Source organism: Micromys minutus (assembly GCF_963924665.1).
Source record: "Micromys minutus genome assembly, chromosome: 1".
NCBI classification, from domain to species: Eukaryota; Metazoa; Chordata; class Mammalia; order Rodentia; family Muridae; genus Micromys; species Micromys minutus.
Window position 1 is genome coordinate 225,110,507 of NC_137969.1, and position 15,747 is coordinate 225,126,253.

The following is a 15,747-nucleotide window of genomic DNA, read 5'->3' on the forward strand; positions in this document are numbered from 1 at the left end:
AAGGAAATGAGGAAGCAAATTATGTGACTATCTAGACTATTCCAAAAAGGGGCAGAGAATTCTGGGATATGTAAAATATAAAGCAGTAAACTGTGTGTAATGGCTCAAACTTGTAATCCAAGTATTCAGAAGGCTTTGAGGCAAAAGGCTGAGTGAGGAAGATCCTAGCTTAAACTATAGAGTTCTAGGCCAGCCTGAGCTACAACGTCAGATCATGTCACAAAACAAAATAAAAAGCAGAACACATTACATAGCCAATGAGTCTGGGGCTCCACATGCTGAGCAGGAACTTCCTCTGAACTGTACTCCTGGCCTTTTAAAACTTGTTCTGAGCCTGGGTCTTACTAGCTTGCCTGGGCTGGCCTTGAACTTGCCATCACAGGTCTTTGTCATTAGACCCTACTTCTTTTCAAAGCTGTGTAAAAAGATTATCTCAAGTGGCCTTGAGGTAGTGACACATTTAATATCACCACAGAAAGTAGAACTTCCTTTCCTAAGGTTGGCTCCTAAGTCTGGGCTCAGACTTAGTGAGGCCTGCCAATGGTTAAATGCTCAAGACACTGAAATCCTGGTGTACTCTCTAAAAAGATTCTGCTGCAGAAACTGAACAAGAAACAAAGGTAGGAGAGCTCTAATGCCAATCATTCCCAAGAGAAAGCTACAGTACATGCTCTCATTAACATTCATAATCACTTGTGCTAAACCATAAAACAGAGGTGTAATTTTTCTCTCTTGGTATTGGTATCTCTTTTTTTCATAATACTGGGATTACAAGACCAGGCCACCATGACCCAGTTTTCTGATGGGTTCCGGATAGTGTGTGTATTGGGGGGCAGTGTGTATTGGGGGATAGTGTGTGTGCTGGGGGGTAGTGTGTGTATTGGGGGATAGTGTGTGTGCTGGGGGGTAGTGTGTGTATTGGGGGATAGTGTGTGTGCTGGGGGGTAGTGTGTGTATTGGGGGATAGTGTGTATTGGGGGATAGTGTATGTGCTGGAGGGTAGTGTGTGTATTGAGGTGTAGTGTGTGTACTGGGAGTAGTGTATATTGGAGGATGGTGTGTGTACTGGGGGATAGTGTGTATTGGGGGATGGTGTGTGTACTGGGGGTGTGTAATGTACTGGAACCTCATGGTTATACTTAACCAACCTAGCTGTCTTCCCAGCTCTAATATTCTTTCTTTAACTTGATACCTAATTTCATTTGAGTTTTTAAAAATTGTTTTGGTTTGCTGCATTTTTTAAAAAGAAGTCTTTATATAGCCCGGGCTGGCCTCCAATTTAAAAATAGCCATATACTCCTCATCTTCTGAGTTTATTTAGCCCCTCCCATCTCCTTTGACCATCTTCTTTCTCTTTACCTGCCATTTCTCCCTCCCTCTTCCCTCCTTCCCCACCTCTGTTTGCGACAGTGCCTTACTAGATAGCCTAGACTAGTTTAGAACTATCAGATCTCTCGATTCAGTCCTTTTGTAAAATGTCACAGTAATTTGCAAGCTTTCCCAGTGATGTTTAAGTGTGTGTTTGTGTGTGTATGTGTGTATAAAACTTGCTTTCCACCTGTATCATGGAAAGGTGTGTAGACCTCAGAGAACAACTTTTGAGAGTTGCTTCTCTCCTACCATGGATCAAAGAGAAGAAAGAGGTTGGCAGGCTTGGTGAGCCATAGTGCCAAGCCCATAGTGATGTTTTAAATGTGAGTGAGCACTGTCTGTAAAGTCCTAAACCACAAAAGGGAACAGAGATATTAAACATAGAAATCTGGGGTGATGATTCTGGTGCCAAACTTACTGCTACCTAGACCAGAAGCCTCTTACTTCTGGATCAGCTTTAGATAAAATGGGTTTTCTGGGGGTAAGAATGCACAGATGCTGTTTGAAATTTGGTATCAAACTAAGTGTGGTGGTACATGCCTTTAACCCCACTTTGGGGGCCCAATCAGAAAAACTGGATGTTCCAGGGCAGTCGGGGCTACAGAGTAAGACTCTTTTGAGAAGGAAAGGAGGAATAAATGAACTGGTATTATTTCTAGGCAGGTAGGTACATGAAAATGAAAATTTTGCTTTAATTTCATCTTTTTAGGACTTGGAAGGCAGTGGTAGGGGGATCTCTGAATTCAAGGCCAGCCTAGTCTACAAAGCAAGTTCCAAGACAGCTAGGGCTACACAGAGAAACCTTTTCTCAAACAACAAGGTGTGTGTGTGGGGGGTGCAGGGTGGAAACCTGACCATTTCTACGATAAATTTATTTAATCTCATACTTTGTTTTGAAGACAGGGTTTCTGTGTCGCCCTGGGTATCCTAGAACTCACTCTGTGGAGACCCACCACCTAGTCAATCTCATTCTAAGCAAATTAAAAACTCAGTTCCAAATTGGCTGGCTGTTCCCTTAATCTCTGCTCCACAGACAGGATACATTTTGGGCCAAAAGTTTTGTGGGTAGATTAGCTACGGTCCCTATTGCTCCACTGGGTTCATGCCTGACTACAAGACATGGCCTCTTCCCCAATGCTATGTGCCACAGTTAAGGACACCCCCACTGACTCTCAGGTGCCTTCCTTATCTCAGATCTCTGACTCTTCTGGAGATGCCCCCTACACTTCCTTAACCTTATCAGTTGCAGATTTCCATTCATTCTCATGGCCATCTGGTCATCCCTCCTCTTGTTCCACACACCTAATCCTTCCCCCCTCCCAATTTTCCTCTCCATCCCCTCTCTCACCCAGTTCCATCCCCACATCTGCCTCTTATGACTATTTTATTTCCCCTTCTAAGTGAGATTCAAACATCCTGGCTTGTTCCTTCCTTCTTGTTTAGCTTAGCTTAGCAACCAACCCAACCTGAGAGACCCATCCAATGGACAAGCACCAATCTCTTGACAGTATTAAAAATACTTTGTTATGCTTGCAGACAGGAGTCTAGCATGGCTGTCCTCTAAGAGGCTCCACCCAACAGCTGACTCAGGCAGATGCAGACACCCACAACCAAATGGTGGATGGAGCTTGGGGACTCTTATGGAAGAATAGGAGGAAAGATTGCAGGCCCCAAAGGGGATGGGAACTACACAGGAAGACCAACAGAGTCAACCAACCTGGAACTTTGGAGCTCTCAGAGTCTGAACCACCAACCAAAGAGCAAACATGAGCTGGACCTAGGCCTCCCCACACAAATGTAGTAGCTTGGCCTTCATGTGGGTCCTAAACAACTAGAACAGGGGCTATCCCAAAAGTTCTTGCCTGTACATGGGATATATTCTTCTAGCTGGGCTACCTTGTCTTGGTCTCAGTAGGAGAGGAAACTCCTAGTCTCACAGAGACTTGATGTGCCAGGAAGGGAGGATACCCAGGGAGACCCCTACCAGCTCAGAGAAGGGGAGGGGAGATGGGGGAAGAATTGTGGGAGGGAGTGACTAGGAGGAGGGCAGTGAGTGGGATGTAAAATAATAATGATGAAGATGATGATGACAGAAACCGAACACACACACACACACACACACACACACACTCCAAAAAACTCAGTACCAGCTAGGCACAGTGACACACACACTTAATCCCAGAACTCAGGAGGCAGAAGTAGACAGATCTCTGTGAGTTTGAGGCTATTCTGGGTTACATAGAGAGACCCTTTCTCAAAATAAACAACAAAATCCCAAATCTTAGGACCCTTTACTTTGTAAGGTGGACTAGAACAGGGAGATGCCAGAGGAAGACAATTTTATTACAACATGTGGACAACAGTGTCCTATTTCTCTCTAATACTTAGAACTGAGGAAAAGAACCACATACTACCTTGGGGTAAAGGAGACATACTTTGCCCAGCTTTTGGGCTAGAAGGATAACAACAATACAAAATTGAGCATGGGTTATATGGTCCATATTCTCCACAATCTTTTATCAACTAGTATCAAAGCTTAACAATTGTCCCCACAATGACTCATTTCACTGTTTACAGGGAAGTTTAACCTAATTAATCCACTGTCAGTACATAGATACTAAGTATCAAGGGGCTCAACAATCACTCCTTCACAATGGATGTCATAAAAAAGATTACTACATGAGTGGCATGGGCTTGCTTGCCTTGATACTGTCAGCTTGCTAACCTGTAAGGAAACAGTCATTTGGGCAATACTCTCTCTGGTGCTGTGATAAAACCCAACATTCACACCAACAACTCCTGCACATCTCTCCATTACATTCTATCTATCTATCTATCTATCTATCTATCTATCTATCTATCTATGTATATGTATATATGAATTATGTAGATGTGTGAGTGCAGGTACCTGGAGGCCAGAGGAGTCAGTTCTCCCTGGAGTTGGAGTTACAGGTGCCTATGAGCTTCCTGCTGTTGGTGCTGGGAATTGAACTTGTCTTCTGGAAGAACAGGCTGTGCTTTTAAATACTGAGCCATTTCTGTAGCCCCTACTTATTCATCTCTCTCTTTTAGAAATGTTTAAAATTTATGTATATAAATGTTTGACCTGTACAATGTAAGTATACCATATGCACGGATCAGATTCCCTGAACTGAAGTTGCAGATGGTTGTGAGCTACCACATGGGTCCTGGGTCTTAAACTTGGTCATCGCCGTCTTCTTTAATTTTTTATTGGTTATTTTATTTGTTTACATTTCGAATCTGGGTATTTTGCAAGAACAACAAGCACTCTTCTTAACCATTGAGTTATTTGTAATGGTTTGAACCTTTATAGGCTCATATATTTGAATACATGGTTTCCAGTTGGTAGAACTATTTGAAAAGGACTAAGAGATGTGGCCCTTTTGAAGGAAGGGTGTCACTGTGGGCTTGCTTATGCTCTCTCTCTTCCCTGGCCCCATTACTTGTGGATCACAAGGTGAGCTCACAGCTCTTCCTTCATAATACCATCATGAGCTCTAACCCTCGGAAACTATAAGATAAACAAATCCTTTTCTTTCAAAACATTGTCCTAGTCATGGTGTGTTAGCACAGCAATAGAAAAGTAAGACACCAGAACAGACATAATATGCAGTCACTGATAATGGGATGCTAACCCCAGAGGCTCGCACTGCCCCAGAAACAACTCACAGACTGTATGAAGTCCAAGAAATAAAGAAAACAAAACAAAACAAAAAAATCTCTATACAACAAGAAAACTTTGACTATTTCCAGGTTACATTTTGTTTTACATGTACTTTATGCTCATTGTAACTATTAAGTTTTCAATGCATACTATCAAACCTTTAAAAAAATCAAGTACTAACTAACAAATATATTCATACAGTTTTATGTAAAAATTATTTTAAAATCTGAAAAAAAGGTACTGACAAAAATGTATTGTATAATTTTATGCAAACAATGCTTAAAATCTGTACATTTATCTTTGTTTTGTAAAATAAAGTTGTTAAAAAAAAAAAAGAAAAGTAAGACACCATCTTTTTGGAGCTCTTCTTTGTCTTTTAACACTTTGTCTAGAAATGTCTCTTTCTGTTTGCAAGGTGCTTTTACTAGCTGAGAAGATCATCCAAAAATCATGAAAGGCAAAAAAAAAAAAAAAAAAAAAAAAAAAAGAAAGAAAGAAAAAGAAAAAAGAATCATAAAAGGCAAATATATATGTATGTGCACACACACACACACACACACACATTTAGTGTACTAAATGGTCAAAGAAAGATCTAAATTAGGCTGATTATAGAAAAAATGATTTTAAAGGACTATCTGGAGTACAGGTAAATTTTTGGAAGCTGCATTGTAAGTTTTATATAATTTTAGAAATATTGTTATAAAACAAAAATGATTTCCTATCTGAGTTAATAGGAAAAAAAATCAAAAATCAAAAGGTAGTAGCCACCTTGTTGAGTCCATTTTAATACTCAGAATAGGTCTCAAGAAGCCCGTTGGTTTTAAAAAAAAAAAAAAAAAAAAAAAAAAACTCTTGCTTCTCTCTTGACAGTTAAGTAGATGAATGGGTAGAAAGACAGGCACACAAATTGTGTGTGCATGTGTGCACAGCTCTCAATATTCCCCAACATCTACTGAAGGAAACATATCAATCAATTACTACTTTATGTTTGCTGATCAACTTAATTCTCTCCAAAGGTTCCTTCCACACTGATTACTCCCCAGTAAATGGCATGTCTGTCTAATTAACTGTATTGACTAGGCTAGAAAAACCAGATGGCTCTGTGGCCAGGATCAGTATTTTTATTCAATTAAACACAGCTCTTTAGTTCCCCTGACCTTTGTCAGAGAGGAAAAAATAAGGTAGTAAAACTCTGCAAGAGACTCTTTAGAGGTCATTTCTAGAGAAAAGTTTGTAAGCTGTATAAATACAAACCTGATTATGCCATCTATATAGTATAAGTACTACCTGTCACAATGTTATCTAAAGCAACAGAGCAAGTCTTCTCCTGAAATGGGCAAGCCACAGATCTAACTGGAGATAAGACAGACTTGGATTGACTTTGAATGAAAACATACCCAGAGGAAGAGCCTATGCATATGTATGTCCAGAGGAAGAGCATATATGTACATTCACATCCCAAAGAGCAACATATATGCATATTCATACTCAGACCAGGAGTATACATGCATACACATACCCATAAAAATAATTAGTTCAGCATGTAAAGTTTTATTATTCCTGTTGTAGATTGCTTCCCATTACAGTTCTATTACACTCCTGGAATTCTTTGGTTTATTAATAATCAAACTGTATGAGGCATGAATAGGGAAATATGTTAATAAAGTATTCCACAAAAGCAGCCAATAATATTCAAATACTAAAATAGGGAAAATTTTTTTTTTACAAAGCTCTGTCCAAATCATCATCAGCTGCTATAGGCAAGTAGTCTGCTTTACTTGAAAAATATTTGCCATACAATCCTGATAAGAGTTTGGATCCCCAGAACACACATAAAAGTCACCCTTTAATGCCCAGCACACCCCTAAAGGGATGTGGGAAGTGGGAACCAAAGACTCTCCTGTCTTAAATATACAGAGTGAGGAGACCCTATTTCAAACAAGGGGAAAGGTGAGGAACAACACCTGTCTTTCACATATGTGCACATGAGCACTCACATAAAAAATAAGAATTTCTTTAAAAATCTACTCCCTAAACAAAGGATACAAGGAATTCATCAGCCATATGCTCTTTCTCATTGGCCCACAAAGACCACTTGATCTCAGTAATATGGAAATTGCATGACTATGAAAAAAGACAGTCAGAGGCAAGGGTGTGAGTTTAATCCTGGCTACTACTACTACTAGTACTAATGACTCATCCAGCCACTGCAAATCACTCTGGGCCTCACTTTTCAAGGGGGATGAAACCAACTATACCTAAAGGTCACTACATGGATTCAAATACAAGAGAAGAAAATGAAACAAGAAAGTGGGAAAAAAAATTAGCCAAAAGCCATAAAACAAATCAAAGGATGGAACCCAATAGTTACATTTTCCTATAGAAAAGGTATATTTTTATTTCATATGAAAGAGAACATGTCATATGTAGGGTCCTCAAGTGAGTGTCAGTAAAAGAACAGAATCATAAAAAGTAGAGCTAGTGACAGGGCAATTCTCCCGTTGTTGTCATGTAGTAGTCTTCATCTTCCTCCTCCTCCTTTACAGATCTATTTATTTCATGTATGTGGATAAACTGTCACTGTACTTCAGACACACCACAAGAGGGTATCAGATCCCATTACAGATGGTTTTGAGCCACCACGTGGTTGCTGGGAATTGAACTCAGGATCTTTGGAAGAGCAGTTAGTGCTCTTAACCACTGACTCATCTCCCCCTAATTCCCCCCTTTTTTTGGCTGTTCTTGAACTCATACTGTAAACCAGGCTGGCCTAGAACAGAGAACGGTCTGCCTCTGCCTGAGTGCTGGGTTAAAGGTAGGTGCCATTACCATCTTTAATCAGTAAATTTACTAGCAGTAAATCTATATATACATTCTTGCTGCTCATCCTACACATACCTACAGCATCAGAGAAGAGTGAGTAGCGATGTCATGTGGCAAGCCAGGCCACATCTTTAGGGACACTTTGTTGGATTCATGGATTCATTCACAAGACAGCTCTTTGGAGGAGGGCCAAATGATTTCATTGCCATGATTTTGGGGGCCCTTGCCAACTGTCAAAATCCACAAGAGTTCCCAATGCTCAGTCATCCAAATGCTCAGCCTTTCAAGTACACTTGGTAATATTTTTCTTTCCTTCTCTATTCTTGCAGCAAGATAGAGACAAACAGGCCTAGCATTAATTGAGACTAAAAAAAGAGAAGATTTTAAAATAATCAGCATGTCCATTTCTAGGTATACAAGCTGCTAGCATGAAAAAACTGGTTTCTTAGAAGCCTGAGCATCCTGCTGGACCCAGGCTGAGACAAGAACCACTTATGGAATCATGAAAGAAAGAAAAGGCTAGTGCTGCTTTCTGAGTGTGTACCAGAAACCTAGCAGGTGGAATACTAGCATTCTCTTTAACCCGTTAAGAGCTTTGCTTGCCTGCCCAGCATGGACATGGGGCTGTAAAGCTTAGAAGACAGAATGTAGCCATCTTAGCTTCAGAAAGAAAACATGGGATGTAGGGATGAGTGAAGGCAGAGGGAGGGAACTCGAGCTCAGGTGGCTTCTGGGGGAGGAAGGCTCACTCTGGGACTAGAGGTGTACTTCCTGAAAATCAAGTCCATGGATGGGCAGGTGCCCACGCCTGAAGCTCTTGCTGCTCAAGAGAGGAAGCTGAAGCTGAAGGAGGATTATTTTAGGCCAAAAGTTCACGGTCAGCTTGGAACACATAATGAGATGTGTCTCAAGAAGAAAAAAACAGAACAAAAACAAGATCAAACCTTTTGTTACTATTGATATCCAGCTATCTAAATACCACTGAAGATGGATAAATTTGGATAATTCAAATATGCTAGAGATAAACCAATGTGTTGGTAGCTTAAAGCAGGAAAGGAGGACTACAGAGTGGCTTTGAATGAAAATCAAGCCCAGGGACTGGCTCACCAAAGCACCTGGAGCACTGTAAATGTGCCAACACCTGCTTCATTACTTTAAAAGGCATAAAGCTAGGAAGGCTGTTCTCAGTTACCCACTAATTAGACAGACCATGGAACCAAACAAGAAATTAACCACCCTTCCGAGTTAGACAGGTGGCTATATCAGAGTAAACAGTTCACAGATTCACTCTATTTCTACAATTAGTATCAATTTGCTACTGTAATTAAAAACAAGAAAAATATACTTTTTTTTTTTCTTTTAGGTCTGATCCTTGGCGACTCATCGGCTGTCATGGCAGTGAGGGACTGAAACTGGGTGGAAATCCCACTTTGCCCGAAGACAGGCTTTCCAGTTAAGAGCATTTCCATTGTTCCTTTTTTAATAACCCAGACAAATTCACTTATTTCTGCAATCTGTCATGCTTCTCAGAGTTTGAGTTGTAGTCCTTGCTCAGCTCTAAGCACACATGTAGCAATTTGGGCACCTTACCTTTCTGAACCTCAGATTTCTCAAAAGGAAGAGTTGGCTCAAATGACTTCATATAGCTTTGTGGTTAGAACTTATAAGACACAGGTGGGCTCCGCATTATTTCATAGTTTATTCCTTGAGTATAATTTATCAAAATATTAATTTAATTTTAAGGCCAATTAACTATCTAGTGAACCTAGGATGGTAAAAATTAAAAATAAAAATAAGTGCAGGCCCTCTTGCACAATACCTAGATCCATTTGTAGGACCTGATTAATTGCCTTGAAATTAAAAGCTAGAAGGGCATCTAGAAAGGTGGGGTCATCCATGTTCATTTATTCCAATTATGGAAATCCCCAAATTCCTCTCAGGTTACCTAGCCTATGACTAAAGGAAGAAAGACTGCACAGCACAGAGTCCCAGGCTACGGGAGTTCCCAGAGTATAGACACAGGAATGTCAGATATAAGGACCAAGTGAGTACAGTGGCAGCTACTGTGATCCTGCCCACTTACAAGGCTGAGTGAGACATTATGATTGCAAGTTTGAGGCCAGAGTGAGCAATGTGTTGAGACCCAAACAAATAAGCAGCAAAAAAAGGCCAGGTATGGTGGAATCATTAATCTAGCACTCAGGTGAGGTAGAGGCAGGCAGATCTGTGTGAGTCCAAGACCAGCCTGGTCTACAAAGCCAGTTACAGGACAGCCAGGGCAGTTATACAGAGAAATACTGACTCAAAACAAAACAAACAGAAAGGCAGCAGGAAGATCCTGTCTGGACTAGTCAAAAGCTGCCAGGTATACAGATCACTGTGAACTGACCAATGATGCTTTAACCTTGACAACGGAAAGTCAAAGCTTATGAATGAACCACCTATGACTAGAACAGTAAGTCTGTCACTTAAACTGTTTGCACACTTAAAATTATGAGCTTAACTGACTAGTTTTACTATAAATCTGTAATTGTTTTTGGGGGGGGGGCTATCTTAGAACTTGTTTTGTAGACCAGACTGGTCTCAAACTCAAGAGATCTGCCTGCCTCTGCCTCCAACTGTTAGGATTAAAGTCACATGCCACCACTGCCTGGTGTAAACCCATTACTTAATTCATCCTATCAAGGCCTCTCTAAAAGTTGAGCAGAAAAAAAATGATTATCAATCCTGATTTACAGTTGCAGGAGTGTCTGTCCAGAAAGCTAAATACTACACATTGATCAAAGTACTCAAGAGTCACTTCAACAAATCCTTATAGTGCTCTTATGACATTCAAGGCCTTGAGACAAGACAATGATGAGTTAGCTCTCTTCCTAGTCCCTGAGGACTGAGAAGAAATGTCAAACATAAATCTATTTCCTGACCCAGTAGGTTAGATGTCTTTGATAATCTGTAAGGATACAAGCAGACTGAAGACTGACTCAATTACTTACATCCTCTTTCATCCAAGAAAAACCATTACAGCAACCAAAAAACAGAGTAATTTATCAGAGAGACTATAATGCCTACAGACTCTTCTACTAGGATAAGTCATAAATAATAACTTAGTCAAATAATCAGTGAAATTAAAAGGCATTCTGTGGTTTTTTTATCATATATTAATCTATAAGGTGAAACCAGTTGTATCTTCAAAACATGGCTCTGCTCTCACAGTGCCTACCCTAGTGCCTGTGGACATGTGGATACTACAATCCAGATAATAATAATTCATCTGCCATGAGCTCCTTTTTCCTTTCAAAACAGCACATTCGTAGGCTCTCAGGGTCCATTCACAAATATGGCAGAGCATGAGGTAAAAATACCAGAATCAGTATTCCCTTCAATAGTTCCTCCTTCATGTGGAATAAAAGAGAGACTGAGAGCAATATAGAAAGACATGGGGGTGCAGAAGGTGAAGGCACTGACCTGGTCACGATCCCCGGCAAAACAGCAGCTTTTCATTGTGCATGAGTTAAAGTAACCCTGATTGTCAAACTGGAACACTGGCAGGCGGGAGTGGATGTCATAGAGGACAGGGGGCAGGCGCCGCCTCAGCGCTAGGAGTTGGGTCCCGTTGCTGTTGAATCGCACACTCATGGCACTCTGGAGAGAGAGGTTGCCACCATAGCGCAGGAGAGAACTGGAAGGCAAAAGCACAAGGATCAAATCTGAGGCAAAACACTCATTTTGCCTCTTCCCATGTGTTCAGACTGTCGCTTAAGTCAGAGTTTCAACCAAAGGGTAATTAAACGAACGAGCATCTTCTATTAGAATATAATAGTTACATTAAGAAAGGCTCCTGAAAGCCAGGCAGTAGTGCTGCAGGCCTCTCTGAATTTGAGGCCAGCCTGGTCTACCGAATGAGTTCCAGGTTGGCCAGGAATACATAGAGAAACCCTATCTCAAAAAACAAACAAAAAAAACAAAAGAATGGCTCCTTGGAAACAAACAAAAACAAAAAGAAGAGGAAAGAAAAATGTCTCTTTAGTTAAATTAAAATAAGTTCTTAAAATGTCAGCCTTGGGGCTGGTGATATAGCTCAGTGATTAAGAGTACTGGCTACCCTTCCAGAGGACCCAAGTTCAATTCCCAGGACCCACATGGCAGCTTACAACTGTATCTCTAGTTCCAGGGATCTGATGCACTCTTTTGGCCTCTGTGGTCACTAGGTACAGAAGTGCATAGACATATATAAGGCAGGATACACAAACAAAATATAATAACTACTTTTGGACCTGAGTTTAATCCTTGGGACCCACATGGTGGAAGAAGAACACAACACCTGAAAGTTGTCCTTTGACCTACACACACAGAGACACTACACACATCCACCCCATAGAGTGGTGGCATGAACACACCAACGCATACACAACTAAATAAATGTAGAAAATAGAAAATGTATCAACACATCTTGCTAAAAGATTACATTAAAACCAAAAGTTATTTTGTTTTGCCCAAGCCTAACTAGATACTTGCAAGACATTGGAGAAGGGAGTAGCATCTACCCCCAAGAGGCCAGTAACACATTTTTGAGCAATATAATTCTCTTTTGTATAAGAAAAATAAGTCTCACCGTTTCTTATGGTAATTTTCAATAATTACAGATGCATAAGATACATTTATTTTCAATCTGTTAAAGATGAACTAGTGAGTTGGGCGGCAGTGCACGCCTTTACTCACTTCATGTTGAGAAGCAGAGGTCGGCAGAGCTCTGTGATTTCAAGGTCAACTTGTTCTATAGAGCAAATTCCAGGGACAGCCAAGGACACACACACACACACACACACACACACACACACACACACACACGTCTTAAAGACAAAAAATTTAAAAAGATGTTACAATACCTGATGATACCCCCAAGCTCAGTTCCTAGAACTTACATGGTGGAGAGAGAACTTCTATAGAACTGGCTGGTTCCACACACACACACACACACACACACACACACACACACACACACACACAAAAGTTTTTTTTTTTTTTTGGTTTGGTTTGGTGATCCTCTCCCAGAGGACCTGCATTTGATTCCCAGCACTTGTAAGGCAACTTAGAATCAGTTGTATTCCAGTCCCATGAGATCTGGCTCCCTCTTCTGGCCTCCAAGGACACCAGTCATGTAAGTGGTGCAAAGACATATTCAAAGCAAAACATTCATATACATAAAATCGAATATAATGTATTTTACATTTGCTTTTATAGCCATGTCTGTTGATGTGCCAGGTCTGCTAAGGCTGCATAGTGAGAGTGTTTCAAAAACAAACAAACCAAGACAACAAACAAGAGAAAAATTTTTTAAATTTAATTTTATACTATATATGGGCCAGCCAAACAAGTAGCACTAAACAAGGACTTCAATGTAGGCACATCCCCAATTAGGAACAGAAAGAGTACACCTGATTCCTTTTACTTTAAAACAAAGGTGATTTTTAAAAATTTATTCATTTGTGGGTTGAGGGGCATGTGTGGAGGTCAGAGGGCAGTTTATGGGATCTGGGTCTCCCACCATTTGTGTTCAAGAGATCAAACTCAGATTGTTAGGCTTGGAAGCAATGCCCTTACCTACCAAGCCATCTCACCTGTGCTTGCTTCCTAGCTTTTCCATTTCCAAATTTATATTTAGCTTTGAAATATGCTTAAGTTGATACATGTACTCTCATTTATCTAGCATCACTAAACAGTGTTCCTGGTTCACTTATTATGCTATAGTTGTGTGTGAATGTCTATGTGTGTGTCTGTAGACCACATGTATGTCCACAGGACCTCTTGGAACTGGTGTTAATGACAGCTATCAGACAGATGCTGGGAACCTCAAACCAAGAGCTCTTAACCTCTGAGCCATCTTACCAGTCCATCAACAGGATTCTTGATTACTTGGACCTTATTTTACAGAGGGATAACTGTCTATGCCACACCATGTTCTATTTTGTACCTCTGATTCATTTAAGTCAGACTATGTATGTCTGTGATACTATAGAAAAGAATGCCACACCAGAGCTAATGACTTGTTCTGTTTCACACAGGCATTTTTGCCAAATAGAGAAGTGATCTTGGTGTGAGGAATGTGATATAGTTGGTAGAGTGTTAGCCTGGTATCCACACACTCTGGGTTCCATCCTCAGCACTGAGTAGACGGGGAGTGGCAGTGCATGCCTACAATCCTAGCACTTGGGTCAGAGATGCAGGAGGATCAAAAGTTCAATGTTATCCTTGGCTACAAGCAAGCTGGAGGCCAGCATGAGCTATACAAGACGCTGTCTTGAAGAAAAGACAGAAAGAAAGGGAGGGACAGAAAGAGGGGCAGGAATAGTAAGGGAGTAGAATCATTTTAGAGAAAAAAAATGGTAAGTTCTAAAAATCAATCAAGAGACCTAAATACTGTGCACACACAAGGGTGTGAAGTGTGTGTGGGGAGAGCGAGTACAGGTAAGGCTAAAACTCTACATAGTAAGTTCCGGGGCTATGTAGAGACCCTGTCTCAAACAAAACAAAACAAACAAACAAAAAAGAAATCTAAATTGATGCCTGGAAGAATTTTTGTTTTTTAAATCTTGACAGGGTCCCATGTAGTACAGGCATAACCTTGAACATCTTACAAACTCTTGGTTTTTACCTTTTGTTTACTCTATGCATGTGTGTGTGTACTCGAATGCATATACACACATGCCACATTCCTGAGTGGGGTTGGAAAAACAACCTATGGCCTGTGGGAGCTGGTTCACTCCTTCTACCATGGGGCTACCAAGGATCAAACCTGAGTCACTGGGCTCAGAGACCAGTGCCTTTACCTGCTGAACTTCTCTCTGGCTCTTGCTTCCTTTTGTAATGCCCATAGTTTATATTTAGCTTTGAAATATACTTTGTTTAATGCATATAATTTCAGTTGTATAGCTTCACTAAGGGGTTATGTTCTTGTTACATTATTTTCTGTAGTTTCATAATGTTTATAACATTTTTAAAGTCACACAGTGTAATGCTTTACATAACTTGGCTCAGGGGATGGCACTATTAGATGTGGCCCTGTTGGAGTAGGTGTGGCACTGTGGGTGTGGTCTTTAAGACCGGCATCCTAGCTGCCTGGAAGTCAGTATACTGCTAGCAGCCTTCAGAAGAAGATGTAGAACTCTCAGTTCCTCCTGCACCACGCCTGCCTGGATGCTGCCATGTTCCTGCCTTGAAGATAATGGATTGAACTTCTGAACCTGTAAGCCAACCACAATTAAATGTTGTCCTTATAAATTGCCTTGGTCATGGTGTCTGTTCACTACCTAAGAGACACAGTGTGCTTCTAAATGACTTCGTTTGCTGATGAGGTCCTGACTTGCCTGAAGATGACCTACGGAAAGAATGGCCCTGAAAATGTCCATGCAGGAGCGGCTGCCAACCTGGCATGGTCATAAACACAACCTGCCAACACCAGCCACAGTCATGCCTACTTCACCTCCCAAAGCAATCTTCTCACCAAGGGAGGAATGTTGTGGCTCTGCGGCTGTGTGCAGAAATAAGGTTTGGATAAAACAGCTTGCAATCCTCCTAGGTGGAATGGATGGAAGGGAGCAAAGATATAAACAATTCCCATACTCTAAATACCAATGAGAAGCCCAGAATCCTAAGTTCTCGAGTGATAAACCCTGCAAAGAAATAAATGATCTTATAATTATAATGTCCTGAATACAAGCCACACTCACTCACTCATACACAGAGAACAAAAAGGACTGAGCAGTTGGAGCCCAGGCATTTCCTTTATAGGATGCCCTGGCCACCAAAGGCATGTGGTGTTATCTAAACACTGAGTTCAGAAACAATGAGAGGCTTTCAATCTATAGTCA

The 15,747-nt window shown here is 40.8% G+C and overlaps 1 protein-coding gene across 2 annotated transcripts in view; it reads right to left on the reverse strand.

Moving 5' to 3' along the window:
- The window catches only part of DCAF5 (DDB1 and CUL4 associated factor 5), a 93,263-nt gene that overhangs the window by 26,072 nt on the left and 51,444 nt on the right, over positions 1–15,747 (reverse strand). For both annotated transcript variants that reach the window (XM_080932779.1, XM_080932778.1), the window contains exon 6: positions 11,345–11,558. In XM_080932779.1, coding sequence (XP_080788905.1) covers positions 11,345–11,558 — 214 coding nt within the window. The remainder of the gene's footprint in view (positions 1–11,344; positions 11,559–15,747) is intronic.